General features: G+C 38.9%; 1 protein-coding gene across 3 annotated transcripts in view; it reads right to left on the reverse strand.

The window, feature by feature from the left end:
* The window catches only part of DDX42 (DEAD-box helicase 42), a 43,969-nt gene that overhangs the window by 1,774 nt on the left and 23,279 nt on the right, over positions 1-18,916 (reverse strand). For 2 of the 3 annotated variants that reach the window (XM_072645832.1, XM_072645833.1), the window contains exons 5-17: positions 18,451-18,487; positions 17,391-17,540; positions 15,449-15,553; positions 14,369-14,488; positions 13,133-13,309; positions 12,298-12,426; positions 9,169-9,268; positions 8,320-8,367; positions 7,709-7,806; positions 4,881-5,157; positions 3,979-4,205; positions 2,951-3,061; positions 385-486 (exon numbers count right to left, since the gene is read on the reverse strand). In XM_072645832.1, the coding sequence (XP_072501933.1) occupies positions 385-486; positions 2,951-3,061; positions 3,979-4,205; positions 4,881-5,157; positions 7,709-7,806; positions 8,320-8,367; positions 9,169-9,268; positions 12,298-12,426; positions 13,133-13,309; positions 14,369-14,488; positions 15,449-15,553; positions 17,391-17,540; positions 18,451-18,487 (1,681 nt within the window). The remainder of the gene's footprint in view (positions 1-384; positions 487-2,950; positions 3,062-3,978; positions 4,206-4,880; positions 5,158-7,708; positions 7,807-8,319; positions 8,368-9,168; positions 9,269-12,297; positions 12,427-13,132; positions 13,310-14,368; positions 14,489-15,448; positions 15,554-17,390; positions 17,541-18,450; positions 18,488-18,916) is intronic. The other variant, XM_072645834.1, reaches the window with a different exon arrangement.

Raw genomic sequence — 18,916 nt, forward strand, 5'->3', positions numbered from 1 at the left:
ATTCAGTTAGGATTTAGTAAACCAGGAAATAAACTAGAACACAATAGTCTGGAGCAAGGGTTCCTAACCTGGGTGTCAGTTTTTGATGACTTTTAAGTTTTTCAAATATAGTTGATTTCCTTTGTGATTCAATACATTAAGTTTTTAAAAACATTTTCTGAGAAAGGGTCATAGGCTTCATCAGATTTCTAATGGATTCTATGACAAAAAGTTAAGAACTCATTTAAACTAAGAGCTCATTTAGGGAAAGATGGATTCAAAACCACATCACAGCAAACTGGTCTCTCAACTAAAGAAGCATGGCAATTGCTGCTTTGGAAATATCGTCTACCATCCCTGCCTTTTGTTCTTTTTATTGATATAATAGGGAGCTGAATGCCATACCTGGAAAGCTGCTTTCATTGCAGTCAGGCGGTCTCCCATGGCTCCTGTGGAGGGCTTATAGGCCTCATAGTTACTCATCACATTGCTGTTGTTTCCTCGGTCCTAGGGAGTAAAGATACCCATGATTATGTAAGAAATGCTAAAAACCTCATCCCAATAGGGAATCAGGGTTGGGACTACCAAGCAATGCTTTGGGGAAGTTTACTTCTACCTTTAAGAGAAAAGAGGTGGCAAAAGGGCTTAAGAACATAACAGGCATCTATTTCCTGGGGCTAAAAGGGGAACTATTTCTAGGAGGTACAATTGGGAGAGATGACTAGACATATAGGTAGCTTTTATGCTGGCTAAGGAACATATGGGACAATAAGCAACAGAGCTGGTCAGTAGGAGGTAATATTCTCTAGGCTTCAGGCTAAGTAACAAAACAATTTCCACTCATTCTCTGCTAGCTACAGGTACCAAAAAAATGCAGAATACAAGTTTAGCTACATGGTAAGGATGGAACTTGGCAGCCACTGTTTCCCACACCCCACGCCTTAAGGAAAAAAAAATAGAAGCTGGTTCCCCTAGACATGTTTTTAGTAACAAGCTCCAAAACACATCCTGAGCAGTCTTAATCAGCTCCCTAGAAAGCAAGATGCATACAACTTTCTCAGTGACTTCTGTGCTTGGCTCATCATTTATCCTATTCTCCTGCCACAATCCTTGGGGACTGAAGTATCCATGGTAACAAACCTTCTAGCAAACTGATCATAATTCCTCACCCTCATGGAATGCAGAATTTGAAATTGCATCCTGTGATTATCACCTTTATCCATCTTCCATTCACTCACATTAAATCAGCCTCTCATTCTCAGCATGACCCCTGCTCCTCTGACTCATTCCCTTTCTCTTAACCTATCTTGCCAGACTCTGGTTTCAGATGCTCCAGTAAACAGTTTTGCATGAGTTACTATTTTAATATTACACTAGCTCATCCCCTAGCGTCCCTCTGCTTCACTTGCATTCCCTTAGAACTTAAGTTCTCTGAGAAAAGAGACTGGCATTTCTTTCTTTGTGTCCTCAAAGGCAGCACATCCAGGCTTAGTAAATATGTGTGCTGTTAACTGAGTTGATTTTACTCGTTAAAAATCCACATTACTTACCCTCAGCTATGCTTTCACTGCTGGTCCTTTGACTTCTCTTCAGCATCAAATATTTGTGACCACTGGACACTTTTTTCTCTCTTCATTTCAGAAACACTATAACCCAGCTTTCCTACTTCACTCTCTTCTGACCCACTGAGTCTTGTCTTTGGTTTTCTTCTTTATACTCTTTTTTTGCAATCTCATTCACTTTCAAAGCTTAATCTGCAATTTAGAGGACTCCCCAAATTATCCCCAGAGCTAGCCTTTGCTCTAACCTCCAAACCCACAGTCCTAACCCCCTACTTGCATGACCCTCTTTCCCCCTCACCTTTCAAGGCCTGCTAATCCACTGGTGAAACAGCCTCTACATGCAGCTCCTCTCTCAAATCCCACTGCCATCACCTTAGTCCAGGCTCTCATTAGCACCCACTTGGATTCCTAAAGAACCTACCTGAACAGGTCTTCATACTTCTACTGGGTCATTCTGCCAATTTAGTCTTGAAACTACTACCACACTCAAAATCCTTATGCAGAAATCTGACCATGTCACTCTCTGTGGCTCCCAGTCTTCTGAACAAAGTTCAACTAACATTCAAGGCCGAAAACTAAACCCACAATAACTTTTTTCAGATTTGGTTTCCTCATCTGTAAAATGGATACAAAAGCACCTACCTCACCCACAGGGTTGTTGTGAGAATTAAATGAGGTATATCAGTAAAGTGCCTTGTAAATCTTAAGTGTCATATAAATGTTAGATATTTCCAATCTAATCATTAAGTTTCACCCAAATTGGACTTTCTGTCTCCAGAACAGGCCCTTCCTTCCTACTGTTCCTCTGCCAGAATGTCCACCTTTCCTTGTCTCCTGATTCCTTACCAATCTTTTAAAGATCAATTATGTAACATTTAAGAACTAGAAGTTACCATAGCATCTAGTGCAATCCCTTCATTTCACATTTGAAGAAACTGAGGCTTAATGAGATTAAGTGATTTACCTACCAAGATAAAGATCAGAGGTGGTAGGATTTAAAAGCGGGTCCTCTGACCCAGAGCCAGTGTACTTTTGCCTCATGTGACCTGTCCAAGGCCATGTAAGCAGTAATATGTGGCATGGATTTGAACCCAATTCTAACTCCAAATTTAGCTCTTTCCAATGCACCCACTACTTCCTCAATGCTCCTGTCCTCTAACTCCCAGACTCCCTTTATTGGCAACAACTTCCCCATGTGAACACCACACAGCACTTTATTTTGCTCTTAGTTTCCTTCCCCCACTAGACTAGAAGCTCTATGAGGACAAGGAAAATAAATGATTTATCCAAATGTTTAATTAATCTTCCTAGCAAAGTGCTCTGCAAACAGTAGGCACACAATAAGCCAGGAATAATCTTAACTTTATCTGAAACATTCAGGTCAAGAACCTCCTGCTATTGGGACTTACTGTGTTCTCAGAGCCTAGACCAGGTCGTTCTCTGTACCCAAGGCCTCCACCACCAATGTTCAGTTTTTTTCCTTTTCCTCCTTTGAATCGAGATTTCCGAAACCAGGCATTCTGCATGAAACACAGCTCATAAAGTTATGGTTGGAAGGTGGTTGAAGCATATTTTGTGTATGATGTAGGAAAAGATGGAGAAAGATGCTTCAATAGAGCATGACTGTGGTCAAGTTTTTTGCTCTGCCAAAGACACCTGTGATAAGATTCTGTATCTCCTGATTCTAAAATCTGTTTCAGATAAAATTATTCTAAGCACAGTAGAGTATACTGGCCCAGGGTCTCTTAATGGAACTTTCTTTGGTGATCTTGTATTTCAGTCTACCTTGGGGGAAAAAAAAAAGACTGAGAAAGGAAGGCCCACAGGTACCTAGGAATGGCCTTCCTGGCAACCACACCCTTCCCAAGGCATGTGGATTTATTCTGTATTTTGTCTTATTTCTGTATTTTATCCATTCAAGCAAGTGGACACTGTGCCCATTCTATCCACTCCTTTTTCCCACCTGTCCCCTGGGAACCACAGTGCAAAATCTGGGAATTTTTAGAGGGCCTGTGGGTTCTAAAGTGAAAGAAAAGAAGCTGCTTAGGAACAACTTCGAAGAGTTGACCTCAAAGGTAGAGTCCCCAGACAAGAAGAATCTTCCAACAATTCCAAGTATTAAAAAATCGTACAGGCAAGTCTAGTAATAGAATATGAACCCTGCCTTTAGAACAAAAGGGAGATTTCTTACAGTAAATGGAGAGAGCTGGATTAGATTACAGCAAGGTCCATTATAATTTGTAAAGAAGTCTAATTTTGTGTTTCATAAGCATTATCCTCCAGAGTAAATTTCTTTCTCATTAGGTTTTCTGCTCATCTAATGCATTTAGACCAGGCTTAATGGAGACAGCCCATGACTAAACTCTACCCTATTAAACTCCTGGAGAAAGGAATCTATTAAGAGCAGAATAGCTCTGAGGTGGGCCTAGGTCTTCACCTGCATTGCTAGGTCCAGAAGTTCCTTGGTAACATGTTGATTGGCCCCTTCCATATTCCTGACAAGGTCACCAGCAAAATTGCTGTCCTTGGGAGTCAAGAGAGTATACGCCACACCCTTCTCGCCTGCTCGGCCTGTTCGGCCAATTCTGTGTGTATGGGTGTCAATGTCCCGAGCCACGTCATAGTTGATGACAGTCTTAATTGAAGGAATGTCCAAACCACGGGCTGAAATACACAATCCCCCAATTTCCCTAGTTTAAATTTGGGGTCAGAGACCAGAAATTTAGCTACAATGATTTCATATCACAAAACAACCCTCTTGCCTATTTCTATGTAATTTGGAGGAGATGCACACATTATTGTAGACATTTTTCTTTTGGAAACAGGGTTCCAATCCCTCACCACCCCCACTCGATGTCTGTGATGCAAGGCTGCTTGTTCAACTTTTATCTTGACAAAGGATGCCTGGACCACAGGAACAGAGTGCAGTAAATATATGAGAAGACGGATTAAAATATATCTCTAAAAACCTCATTAAAATAAACTAATAAAATATGTTTAAAAAATAACTTTCTGGCTTCCAATGGCAAAGGTAAAAACACATCTAATATTATTATTAGACTCAACAAGGGCTCTTTGTTTCACTAAGGGTTTCTCAAAGTAACTTCCAGTCACAGGGCCTCTATTTTAGAAGTCAGAAGCAAACAAATTATAATGTGGAGCTCAGGACTCCAATGGCTTGATCAAGTGATCTGCTAATGTGGGGGACAAAGGCTAGCAGGGCTCAGTGAATATCCATCCATCATCTTCCTTAACTATTAGTTCTAGCTAAACAGGGAAGAGTTTCCTTAATATATATAAGTTTCCAAATTTATTGGCAAAATCCTTCCTCTGCCATACCTGCAACATCTGTAGCCACAAGAACTGGGATGCCCTTTTTCTTAAAATCCGAAATGACCTTGTTCCTTTCACTCTGATCCATGTCCCCATGGAGCAGCCCCAGATTGTGTCCTTCTTGCCTTAGGTTGTTAGCTAGTTCATCAGCATTGGCTTTCTTAGTTACAAACAAGAGGACACTTCCCGAAGACGTGAATTCCACCAGACGACGAGTGAGCCAGTTCCATTTACTGGGTCCAGAGTGAAGAATTTCTACAATCTGGGTCACATCTTCATTTGCCTAAGAAAGGAACAAAACAGAAAGCTAAAACACTGAGGTCAAAATGGATTAAAAGACTGAATACTGCATTTTCAAAATGAAGCCTTGGAGTTTCAACACTCTCTACTGGGTAACTGCAAAGCTACAGACAATCTCAGTTGCCTTTTTTCCTCTACTGTGTACCTTCCCCAAATTTTTAAGGTGCCTCAAAATTTACCCCTTCCAGGAAGCCTTCTCCCCTGAGAAAAGATTTTGCTCTTTGCTCCTGCCGAGCTCCTGTACTAGTTTTACATCGTACTAATTTGCGCATGCTTGCCCTTCACAAATATATTTTTCATACATGTATGTAGGGTATCTTCAAGCAGATTCTAGGAACTTGAAGGAAGACTATTTTCTTCTTTTTTTTGTAACAATTTCTGAATGGCATAATGGTTAGAGTACTGGACCCAAAACTAGGGAAGCCCTTGGTTCAAATCCAGACTCTGCTATTTTCTAGTGTGACCATGGGCAAGTCACTTCACCTCTGTGATCCCCTCCTGCCTCACCTTTGTCTATCCAATCCTTCCTCTATATAACTGGCAAAATGATTTTCCTAAAGAGTAGGTCTGACCACATCACCATCTATCTGCTCTATAAACTTCAATGCCTATTACCTCTAGGATCAAATATAAACTGATATTTAAATTACTCATGACTTGGACCCTTCTGATCTTTCCATGTCTTCTTACATATCATTAACCCCTAAAGACACTCAGGTCCAGCGATGCTGACACAGACACAGTTTCTCACAGATGATGTGGTTTTTCTTTGCCAAGCCTTTGCCCTGGCCATTCCTGATGTCTGGATTTTTTCCCCTCCTTATCTCCACCTCTTAAGACTCCCTGGTTTTCCTGAAGACTCAGCTCAAACATTACAAAAGCTTTTGATGTACTCTCTCCATTCCCAGGTCCTAGTTCCTTCTCTCAGAATTTTTTCCAACCTCAACTTCTCTGTAACTTGCCTGAAAGTTTCGATATTTGGCTCCCCCACTCCTCCTTAAATGTAAGCCCCTTGAAGGCAGATTTCTGCCTCCTTGCCTCCATTATTAGCTTTCACCACACTGTGCCAGCATTTAACTAGTTACAATCTACAGATGTATTACAACAGAGACTGTTTCCACACCAAGGGAATCACAAATGCTTCTCCACATCAAAGTTTTCAAACTACTTGAAGGAATAATCCAATTCACAGGGCTTTGGATACAGTAGGTGCTTAACATGTTTGCTGAATGAATGGATGAATATTCCCCTCAGAATGAAACAACCCTTTCCCTTACATTGGGCAGTCTTCTCATTATGAACCCAAAAGTGTTATTACTACTTAAGACACTGGAATAATGCATAATTGTAAAAAGACATTTTAGTTAAGTGCTAATTCTTTAGGAAGTGAGAAATGAGCAATACTCATTTCCTCACTGGTCTTAGTCTCTCACTGAGGGGGCAGCCACAAACCCCAAAGCCATCATTTAAGGAGGGTACTCAGCCCAGGTCATCTCATTTCCCACCTGGCTGCACCACTTTGGGACTGCTCCACCATAGTCCCACACTGGGCACTTTCCTTTTCAACTTCTTTCTGTGTCTTGTCTTCCCCCATTCAAAGTGTAAGCTCCTTGAGGGCAGAGACTCTACTTCGGTATTTGTGTCTCCAGCACTCAACACAGTATTTAATACATGTTTATTGACTGACTAACTGATCAGATGACAGAGAAGTTCGTCCTGTGGGCTTGCAGCAAATGGAAGCACAAGTATTGAAACAGGAAAACAAAGTTGTTAATCCAGAGCGTTAGATGGGAGAACCACGGAACAGAAACATTGAGAGCCATTTGGCCTGGGACTGGATCCCATCTTAATCGCATCTTACAGATGAGGAAGGGTGCTGGTCCAGAGAGTGGGATCAGAAAGGAATAAAACTTTCTGGGTGGAACACTGACATATCACAGGGCACTATACATCTAAAATCTGATGATTCTATGATTCTGCTCATTGCTTATTTTACTTTTGCTGTGAATTTCAAAGTAAAGATTTTAACCTTGTCCCATCTCAGATATTAATAGAAAAGTATGCTGATATCTTGTGTGGGGAATCATTGAGGAAATTAAAATTCCCTTAGTCTAAACTGCACTATGTTCTGATGGTAGATGGAAGAAAAAATACTCTGAATAAGACATTTTGAGGTTTAGTTGCAAAAACTATTTTTAACCTCCCAGGGATATTTCCTCATACCTTCTAACACTGGTACATATGATCTCATGGACTGATAAGACACAACCATTTCTGGATAATAAAAGTAGTTAAGTATTCTCAGAAACCTCAAAAAGCTTGTCTACTATCTATTTAGATTAAATGGCTCCATATTTCCAACACGTGGCACAACTATGAGCAAAAAATTTAAAGTTCTTCCCATAAGCATTTTCTCTTTAGTATTTCAGCTCTAGTCTGATTCCCTGGTAGTTAGAGCATTAATTCCAGATTTTAAACTTCTCTTTCAAAGAAAAAGTCAATTTCTGCCTTCTCTATCCCTGTTCAGAAATTACCTCTCCAATGTCCCCTTGCACCACTCGGATAGGATCAATCAGGATGTCTCGGGCCAGTTTTTCAATCTTTTTCCGGAAAGTTGCACTGAATAAAAGAGCTAAGAGAGAAGTAAATTCCATTAGATTGAAGAGAGTATATCTTCTGCACAGAACCAAGTACCTCCTCTCACCCTGGTTTCAATCTATTACAAGTAAAATCCCCATATATACAGAAAAAAATGTTCATGTGTTTCTTTTCTGTCTTTATACTGACATAAAATTCTACAGAAGGCACTGAGGCTGTCCTATATAGTATCTTCCCAATAATTTGAATAAGCTAGTCAAAATCTGAAAGTTCAGAAATCTTTTCAAATCAATTTAGCTTGTCCTGGAAATGGTAAGGGTATCAAAATTTACAGACAGTTTCAAGAAAGTAACTGATCTTCCATTTGTATATTCTTAATATTTTTCCTAGAGATTTCATATATGTTACCTCGCAAATGCATCTTCCTTAAATCCAGTAGCTTACGAACAACATAAGGTTGGTGCCAAAAAATAAATACACAAAGTGCCTTCATCATAGGACATTATATGGCATCTATATAAAATGCCTAAAACAGTTTCATACATACTCTGTCTATCAGGACGGACATGACTGGCTATGGATCGCACCTGGTACTCTAGAAAAAAAAAACAACAGAGTCAGAACATTTATCTGATACAAAAGTTTAACATCACGAAGGTAAAAAAGTTAGTCTAGTAAAAACTTCACATGGTATGGAGGAGAATGAATCAAGGAAGATAATCAAAAAGGATTTATTTAGCAACTATTAAGTACCAAAAAAAATGCTAGACACTCACATGTAAAACAAAGATAAAGAAACTTTCTGCCCTCGAAGGAGATTACTTTCTATAATCCTAGAGCTTCAGTACTTATCAGGAGGCACTAAATTCAGTTTTCTCCTTCTAACTAATTGGAAAGTGTATATAGATTTAGCTTAAGACAGCTCGAAGGTTCCCCATGTAAGTGGCTAAGTCAAGGAAGGCAGCAAAAGAAAGGACTTGGAACTGTTTAAGTATTACATAGTAATGCTCTGATCACAGTCCAAAAAGCTGTCACAAATAGAAAGCCCAACAGGAGAAAAGGAGAGAAGAAATAATCCTTTATATTTCATAGGCTATTTTCATTCTCCCATAACTTCAACAAGGCACACTCCTATAAAAATTGATTCCTGACAGTAAACTACTGCAAATAGCTAAAGCCATGCTTAAGTTTGCAGAGACCAATTACTTCTCCATGTGTACATTACATGCTCATGGAAAAAGCATGTATGCACGAGACACAGACATACTTCCTGGACACCCCTATGTCAGCGGATCTGTTCATTTTCAAGTAGACTTATTACAATAACACTAGTGAGACAGAAAAAGATGAATGTCTTGAGGGTAAGGGACAAGAAGAACCAGTATTCAATACATACCAAAGCCCATGTCAAACATTCTATCAGCTTCATCAAACACAAGGTAAGAGACTCTCTGGAGATTCGTAGCTTTTTTCTTCACATGATCAATTAGCCGACCCTTTGAGACACAAAGAAAGGTTGTGGATTTACAAACATTTGGTTTAGGATATTGTCTAATTAGCAACGTGGTAGGACCAACATTCACAAAGCAGAGTTCCAAGGCAATGATACCCAGATGATAATAATGACTCTTGTTTCAGACAAATATTTAAAAACTTGTGAAGGACCCGATTAGGTCCTTTCCTTCCATTAGTTTGAATTTCTGAGCAAGGCTGACCAAATATTTTCACCAAAAGGTGTAAAATGCTATAATTCAAAGGCCTTTCGTTAGGGGTTCCAACTTTTAGAGACCATTCTCCTAGCCAGGTGTGATTTATCTTTTAGGTCCTGACCTTTTCATTTACCAATGCCCAATTTCCTAACACAGCAAAGGAAAGCCTCAGATAGTTAGACAGAACAGTGACCTCTGCTATAGCTATATTTAACACAAGAGTTTATTTTAGGGATTTCCAAACCTGATTTTACAATATGCTCTAAGGAGTCTTCTTTCTTTCTCATTCCTTTCATCTCCTGGATCTACAGTGAGGCATCCTCCTGATAATACCAATTTGTTTCCCATCCTTTCCAGGACTGGCTATGCTTTTTCTCATCTCCCACTCCTACAGCTAGCTCACTGGCTGTAGTGGGGAGACTGGTATGCCCTTTGCTCCTCATTGCCATATTCACACCTACCCTTGAGCACCTTCACTAAGCAACCTGTCCTTTGAGGCTCATTAACCAAAATTTCCACCAAGTCTATATGCTGATAACCATCATGTGTCTTAACTCTGGTACGTTCTTATTCCTTCCTTCTTCAATGAGTTCAAGCCCTGCTCACAGTCTCTCCTTCCTGTACCTACTGGTCTCATATTAAGGGACTTTCTAGCTCCACAATCTACTCACCTCAGTTACAGAGAGATGATCACATCCTTAACCTTGCCATCATGTCACATGTCCTACTTCCATGTTTATGAATTCCATCTTTCCTTTTGCCCTTGTTCTCTGTCGTCATCATGACCTCCATTCACTCCACCTCTCAGTTCCTTCCCAAGCCATTATCCCAGCCTTAACTTCTCTCTTGTCAACTTAGCCTCTTGCTAAACCAACTCAACTCTATACTACTCTCCACATACTCTGGGTTCCTTCATCTCTTTATCCTCTCACTGATCACACCTTGTCAAGCACTAACCTAGTTAACCCTCTACCTCCTTCACTCCTATTCACATGCTGCTGAGAAGAGAGAAGAAACCACAAAACTATGCTGACTAGACCTCCTACAAATTTATCCAATCTTAACTGGGCCTTCACTGCAACAAAGCAAATATTATTTTCACCCTAATTGATTTGCTTTTTCAACCCTTCTTTTATCTCCTCAAGCTTCCCTTAGTACCTCTTCCCCTTATACTCCCTTCATTTTTCACTCCCCAAATTGAGAATTACTGAGAGTTTCTCCTCTCAGTTCCAATCAGACATCTTCTTCTTCCACCATCTCCTCTTTCACTCCAAACCTAGATAAAGACATGGCACTTCTTCCCAAGGCAAATCCCTACACATGACTCCCTAACCCCATCCCCTCCCAATTTCTCCAAAAATCTGTCCCTATCATCATCCTCACTCTCTCTCATCTTCAATTTCAATCTACTCGTTGCTTCTCTGATACCTATAACCATTATCATGCCTTCTTCATCCTGAAAAAAACCTCCCGTGATCTGACCTTCTCTGCTACCGTCTTAGATCTCTTCTACTATGAAGGCTAAATCCTAAACCTTCTGACTTCATCATTTAAGTAAAACCTCTATCTCCAAAATTACCAATGATCTCTTAATTGCCCTCAATCCTGAACAGCCTTCCTTCTGGATGGGCTCTCATCTCTATAGGCTTTTTTGTGATATTGCTCTCATTGTTCTCCTCCCATCTGTCTGAACAATTCTTCTCAGTCTCCTTTGCCAGTTCCTCATCCATATCCCCTAATCATGGATATTCCTCAAAGTCTGAGTCCCATTCTCTTTTCACGCTCTATCATCTCAATGAGTAACCTCATCAAGCTTCCACTGATTCAATTATGTCTATGAAGAAGATTCCATATCTAGACTCTCTCCTGAGCTAGATATTCACATCACCTTCTTTCTCTCTGACATCTCAAAATGGTTATCCTGTAAGCATCTTAAATTCACATGTTCAAAATAAAATTTATCATCCCCCCCATAAACCCTTACCTATTTTAGATGCTCTTATTACTTTCAAGCACCTACCACCCTGCAAAGTTGCCCAGACCCAAAACCTTGATGTAGTCCTCTACTTCCTCACTTTCACTCACCATTTATAACTGTTGCTAGATTTTGCTGTTTCTGTCTTCACAACACACCTTGTACACATCACTTCTCTATACTCAAGTAGCTGTGATCCTGCTACAGAACTTCATCACTTCATGTCTGGATAATTCTAATAGCTTTCTAACTGGTCTCCCCACCTCATGTCCCTCAGCACTCCAAACCATCCTCCACTTAGTGATCCCCCTGCCCCTAAACCAAAGATCTTGATCATGCCACCCTCCTGTTCAATGAGCTCTAATGTCTCCCTATTACCTCCTGGATCAAATACAAATTCCTCTGTCCAGATTTAAAGCCTTATAAAACCTAGCCCTTTTCTACTTTCTAACACCTTACTCTCCTCTACAAACTCCAGGATCCAGTTATAATACTCCATATATGACACTCCATCAGACCAGAGTCTCTGTGCCTTTGGCTATCTCTCATGCCTGGAATGCTGTTCCTCCTCACCTTAGCTCATTTCCTTCAAGAGTTAGTTCAAATGCTACATTCTGCAGGAGGTCTTTTGAAGTCCTCTAAGATACTGATGCTTTCCCAGTTCAGATTACCTCTACATACTCTGTATCTATCTTGTGTGTATCTAGATAGGTATGTTTTCTTCCACATACGCTCCTGGGGGCTCCTTTTTTTGCCTTTCTTTGTAGTCCTAGCACTTAGCACAGTGCCTGGCACAGAGATGGAACAATGTCTAACAACCAGGAAGCTGAGCCATACTCACTGGAGTACAGACGACAATCTCAGCCCCTTCTTGAAGGGCTTTAGCTTGCTCCCACATGCTTCCTCCTCCATACACAGCCACAGATCGAAGATTGTATGCTTTCCCAAACCGCTTACACTCTGCATGGATCTGTTAATGACAGTTGGCAAACTCAGAAATTAGTACCTGTCACCACAAAGGAAAACCTTTTATTCAGATTAAGAAAAACACACAAAAAATAGTTTAAAAAGAAATTCTGAGTTTGATAATAATAGCTGACAATTACAAGGCATTTTAAGGTTTATAAGCTTGATATACACTTCCTCATTTGATCCTCACCACAACTTCGTCAGGTAGGCACAGCAGGTATCACTCTCATTGTACAGATGAGGAAACTGAAGCTCTGAGAGATAGAGACTTGCCTATGGTTACACAACCAGCAACTGTCAGAAACTGAGGTCTCTATTAACTCCAAGCTTAGGACTCCTTCCTTGCACCTTCAATGGGATTTATTTAAAACTTCAAACTATCAATTTGCCTGAAATGTAAACTGACAACCAGCCTTGGATCAAAAGCATGTTACTCAATAGGCTATCTAAAATCTCATGTTAAAAGTGACGTTCCCTCATTCATCTTGATCTGACAATAATTTTTACTGATTATAAAATAATTTTGAGGAAATGAGTGAAGGAAAAAAATGTAACCAGTTCTCACAATGGGCTTCTTAGGAAGAGTTTGATTTAAAAATAAAAAGTAAGATAAACCCTTCTTAGGCAGTTGGTGTAAATTAATTCCTCTGGCTATTTTAGGTCATTCCATGTTTGAGGCTAGGCTTCCTCAAATGCACCTTTCTTACCTGCTGACACAGCTCTCTGGTAGGGCACACAATCACTGCGATGGGTCCATCTCCTGGATCCAATTCTTTCTGATCCATGATGTGAATCAACATGGGCCAGATAAAGGCTGCAGTTTTCCCACTGCCAGTTTTGGCAATGCCAATCATGTCTCTCCCACTAAGTGCTACTGGAACACCCTGAAAAAAGCAAGTGATATCTAAGTTCCAAAGCTATATTTAAAGAGACCTAGTAATGGACCAATGACCATAGCCTCCATGATGAACAACAACAACAAAAAAAAATCCCAACATTTTGGGCTATAGAAACTCTAGGCTAAAATTTCTGTATCATCTTTAGATTAACAAAGAGAAAGATTTCCTTTATGTCAATCTTTCACTAAGACACTTGTCAGAATATAGACAGATTCATTTTGCAGGACCAAAAAAAAAAAAAATACTTTATGGACTCCCAAGTAACTGAAATATCCAAACCCTTTAATCCACAAATCTCAATGACAGCATTTACCCCAGGGTAAAAGACAAAAACAATGACAACAACAATCCAATAAATTCCAACATGTTTAGAATGGCACTTTTTCTAGTGGTAAAAACCCATCAACACAGTAGATACATAATGACTGAGAAATGAATAAACAAATACTGGTAAATCAATGTGACAGAAGAACACTGTGCCTTAACATAGCATATGAAGAATACAGGAAGCATAAGAAGCTTTAAACAAAATGATATAAAGTGAACTAAAGAGAACTAGGAAAACAACGTACAGTATCACAACAATTTAAATGGAAAGAACAAAAAAATAGGAATTGAACTCTGTATCAGTGATGCTCGAGCTTAACCCCAAAGAAGAAATGTAAGGATGCACCTCCTTCCCCTTCTTTATGGATATGGAACAGTGTACACTGTTGGATTGAATGCTGGTTAGTCTTGCTGAACTGATTTTTCCCCACTTTTTTTTTTGTTATTCTTTATTATAAGGCATGACTCTCTGGTTATGTGAAAAAGAGGGACATGCTGCGAAGTGTTGACACTCAAGGCTTTATATAGGTTGGTGAGGTATTTATTTGTGTATATATCTATAAAACTCATAGAACTACAATGAAGACATGCTAATACAGTTTTTATTCTGGATTATGCCATTCTGAACTGATCTAAACAGTACTGTTTATTGCTTGTATTTGCTTTAAGATGGACATTCCACTCAACCTACTTTTCTTTAATGTTTTAACTACTCACCTGACACTGGATGGGAGTAGGCTGCGTGTACTCAGATTTCCGAATCTGATGCATAAGCTGCTCATCAAAACCAAAGTGAGCAAAACTACTTCCTGGTCTAGGTGGAGCAGCACCAGAGACCTAGAAATTAGAAATGATAAGTTTACTGAGACTTTAATGACAATTAATTTGTAGTTTCAACAGACTTTTATCCATAGTTATCATGCAGCCTCAGTCAGAGTCAAATCTGTTCTATCCAATATTTTGTATAAAAAACTCCTGCATGAAAAATTTAAGTGTATTTAAAATATATACTATAATATTACATATATATGTATATATATATATGTATCTGTATTCACTATATTATTTTTGCAAAGGTTTTAAAGCCCCTTTCTCTCCACCAAAAGATTACTTTAGTATCTTTTAAAAGAAATATCACTGAAATGATATAACAATTCCAAAATACCTTGAAGGACTAAGCTATGTCAATTAATACATTGTGCATTTCTTTTATCCACAAGGCAAAGAAACTATAGAAAGTAGGATTAAAAAAAGGACAGAACATAGGAAAAAAAGAAAGTACTTATTTCAAAACTAAAATTATAATATCTGCTTATACTTATTAAAGTTTGTTTGCAGGCAGAAGATATTATAGTAAAACCATAAAAATTTTTGTTATCAACTTACACACCTGTCACCCTAATGTTAGCCTTATCCCCCCAATTAGACTGCAGGCTCTTCTAGAGCCTTCTAGAATCTTGACCTGGTCTTATCTTTCTATGACAGCCTCTAAATCACATACTGCAGAAGTGAGCGATTCTATACTTGACTGATTCAAATTGCCAGCACCTTGTGTGTTCAAAAAGGATAATGGAGACATGATGAACAACCTGTCCATTCCCACTCAGTTACTTAAGCACTAATGTCCCAAGAAAATAAATCAAGATGCATTGCATGATACCTCAAGAATTAAATTACTCCTCTAAATGAGAAGAGCAAGCAAGAAAATATAAATCTGCAGCTATTTTGTGTTGGGTTAGCTAAACTTTGGCATAATTAGCCTCAATTCATGAACATTAGACTTAACGGTTCTCTTACCCGAAGATTGAGCTTATGTCGGAGATCTATCACTTGCTGTGGGGTGAGGCTGGTTATCTCTTCATGTTCATTGTAGAAATTTTTTTCAAATGGTGGATAGTCAATCTGCAGAGACAATTATTCGTAGTTTAGAATTCAACAATCAAGGCAATCTTGCAAATTTCATTTTTAATACAAAGCTCTGTAGTTTTTTAAAGTCACAATAGGATTTTGATGCTTTGGTACTTCAACATATCTGTGATTGCATCAGCATAGGGGATCTTTTCAATAAATTGCAAGCCATTTTTACCTTAGGAGACCTACATACTTTAGGAGACTAGTTTATACTAATAAACTGATATAACCTTCTAAAAAAAAATATTATTACCCAGTAACCAACCTTCCAGAAATGAATCTCCATATTGAAACAGCCTAGGCCCCAGTTTACTGCTGAGCCTGTATCTTTCCAGTTTAGTAAGACTTTCCAGATAGTACATTATGTCTCTATGAGTTTTGGTGGCTAAAAATTCATTGCCTCCTAACCTATGACATTTTTAGACAGGCACAAAGTGGAGATTTGTTTTGCTTAACTGTATACTGTTACAACGTTTTTGTGATTTTTCAACAGTTCGGGAAGAGAGAGAAAAAGGAAATATTAAATATTATGCTCAACCCTGAATATTGTATTTTTAAAAAAATACTGATAAATTCAAAGGCGGCAACCAGAAAGGCAAAAAGAATAGAAAACATGTCATAAAATACAGGAAACTAAGGATGTTTAGCCTTAATAAAAGAAGACTAAGACAGATGAATGACAGTTATGTGTAAACAGGAACATGACTTGTTCTATTTGGCCCCAGAGAGTAAAGGAAAAGGCAACAGGGTAGAAGCAGAAAGAAGCAGATTGAGGTTAAACACAAAGCAAATATGTCTAACAATTAGAATTATACCAAAATAGAATGGGCTGCCTTGGGAGGTAATGGATTTCCCCATCATCAGCTACCTTCAAGCAGGATAGGATTAATGATGATATCCTAAAGGCGATCACTTGTCAGGTCACACTGGACTAGATGGCTTCTGACATTCCTTCTAGATTTTATATTGTGTGACTCTGAGAGCTTTTTGTGCGTTTGTCCTTCGTTGCCGAAGAAGACCATGTCATCAGAAAAATGATGACATGACTTGCACTTGACTTTGTTTTGAGTGAGGGAGGGCTTCTCCTCCAGAACCATTTGAATCCATTGACCAGATATTCATCAGGATGACTGGAGATGACCCAGGATGGGGCAATTGGGGTTAAGTGACTTGCCCAAGGTCACACAACTAGTAAGTGTCAAGTGTTTGAGGTGAGATTTGAACTCAGGTCCTCCTGACTCCTACACTGGTGCTCTATCCACTGTACCACTTAGCTACCCCTGACTCTGAGAACTTAGGGTTCACAGAGATGTCACACTTATACCACACAATGAAGTGTTTTTAGAGGGCATTAGTATAGGATTCCCCATTTTACAGATAAAGATACTGAGGCTCACAGAAGTGAATGACTTGATCATGGTTACAAAGTAGAAAAGTTCAAACAATTCCTAAACCTAATATGAACATACATTTTCTGTTTCCTCAGCTCTTATATGAAATGGTAAAATAGGTACCTGGAACAATATATAAGAACCAATATTTCACCTGTTCAGTTGAGAGAGCAACTGTTAACTCTGTCAAACAAGTACTATTGGCTTACGAAGATTTACTCTAAAGTCATCAATAGCAAGTATCTTAAACTAATACAAATTCTAGAGTCTGGAATTTCTGACCCAACAACTTAATGGAAAAAGCTGCAAAATTCCAGCAAACATTTTTGTTACACTACCATACTATATGGAGACAGACCCAGACCAGACACCATTATAAGAAAAGCCCAGGCAAACACCTGAAGAAAAGTAAACCTTTAAAAGGAGCACTGTCATACCTCTGAATGATCAATAGGAGGAAGGGGATCAATGACTTTTTTGGAGGGTGCAATGGGATTTCCATCACTGTCATATTCCAAGTTATCTTCTTCCTCTTCCTGAACCATACCAGCAGTAGGGTTTTCTGCCATGTATCGAAAATAAGCTTCCTGCAGGAAAACACATAAGTAAAATCACACCCCAATACAGGAGAGAAAAACTTTCTTGCTCCAGTAATTTGTGTATACAGTATATCAGATGGTCACTCACTTTACACACTTATCATGTAGGACAAGATGTTCACTAGTGATGACTCTTTTAATATCAATAGTCAGAAAGTCCAAAGAAAGGACAATCAAAGGAAATGAGCAAAACAGCTATAATGTTCAGTTAGTACCACAAAATAACATGGTTTTTGAAAGACGATAATGACTTAGATATGGACTCCCATAGCCTCTCTTCCTAAGATGTGTTCTACACCTACTGTCCTTGAGGTTGTAGAACACAAACTGCCATCCCACCAATACCAAGTTTGGAAGCTCTCCCAAAATAAAAATGCCACAAACCTGGAAAGGGCTACTGCTCATTTCTGTTCCCTCCACACCGTCCCAAAACTGAGGAGTGAAAAACTAGCACTGCACAGTCTCTCTCTCTATATATATATAATAGTTAGCAACTCATTTTGATAGACAAGAAACCTCAACAGACCCTCCAGAAAAGGCATTAGGTTTGAAGCTGTTAGCGGCATACATAGATTCCACACTACACTGTTAAATCTAACATCTTGATTTACTAAAATGGACACTAATTTTGGATTTAAATATTCAAACTATAAAAACTCATTCTTTAAAAATATTACATCAAAGTTTCCTTATTCAACATGGTGGAAAGCCATGTACATTTTTATATTACTTCTTTGCTATACATTTGGAAATGTATCAAGTTAGGTGAAACTATTTTCTGCTGACTGTCAGGAATGACCTGAGTTTTTATTTCAATGAAGTTAAGCTCTGGTTTATCCCTAGTATAGACTTTTGGGGGGGTAAAAATAAAAGATAAAAATACTGCATAGGAACTCACTTGGTCATCTTCCTCTTCAATGTCATCTCGAATACCCCTGGAAAAACAAGCGGAGAAACAAACTTCCCTGCAAATGTTCCACATACCCAGCTCCAAACTTATAGCAGATTTAGTGTTGAGTTCCATTCAGTATTGGAAGAATCGACACTAACAGTTAACAAGCAACAATTAAAATACTGTAAACTATTACGTGCATATTCATTGAGAAAGTATGCGCTTCTTTCTAATAGGATGGCTTGGAATTCCTGGAAGCTTATATTACTGACAAGGATTTAAGGAGAGTAGAAACTTTCTGGAGACAAGTGAGGAAGGACCTAGCCTTATCAGCCCCATGCAACACAGTCCAGCACTGTCATCAGGATTTCCCATGCAAATATAACAAGAATTTAAAAAAATAAAGGCCTACATAAAAAATAACCAAGGGTATCAAGCTTTTGCATATCCTTGCATATTCTGACGACAATAC

Source organism: Notamacropus eugenii, chromosome 2 (genome assembly GCF_028372415.1).
Source record: "Notamacropus eugenii isolate mMacEug1 chromosome 2, mMacEug1.pri_v2, whole genome shotgun sequence".
Taxonomy (NCBI): Eukaryota; Metazoa; Chordata; class Mammalia; order Diprotodontia; family Macropodidae; genus Notamacropus; species Notamacropus eugenii.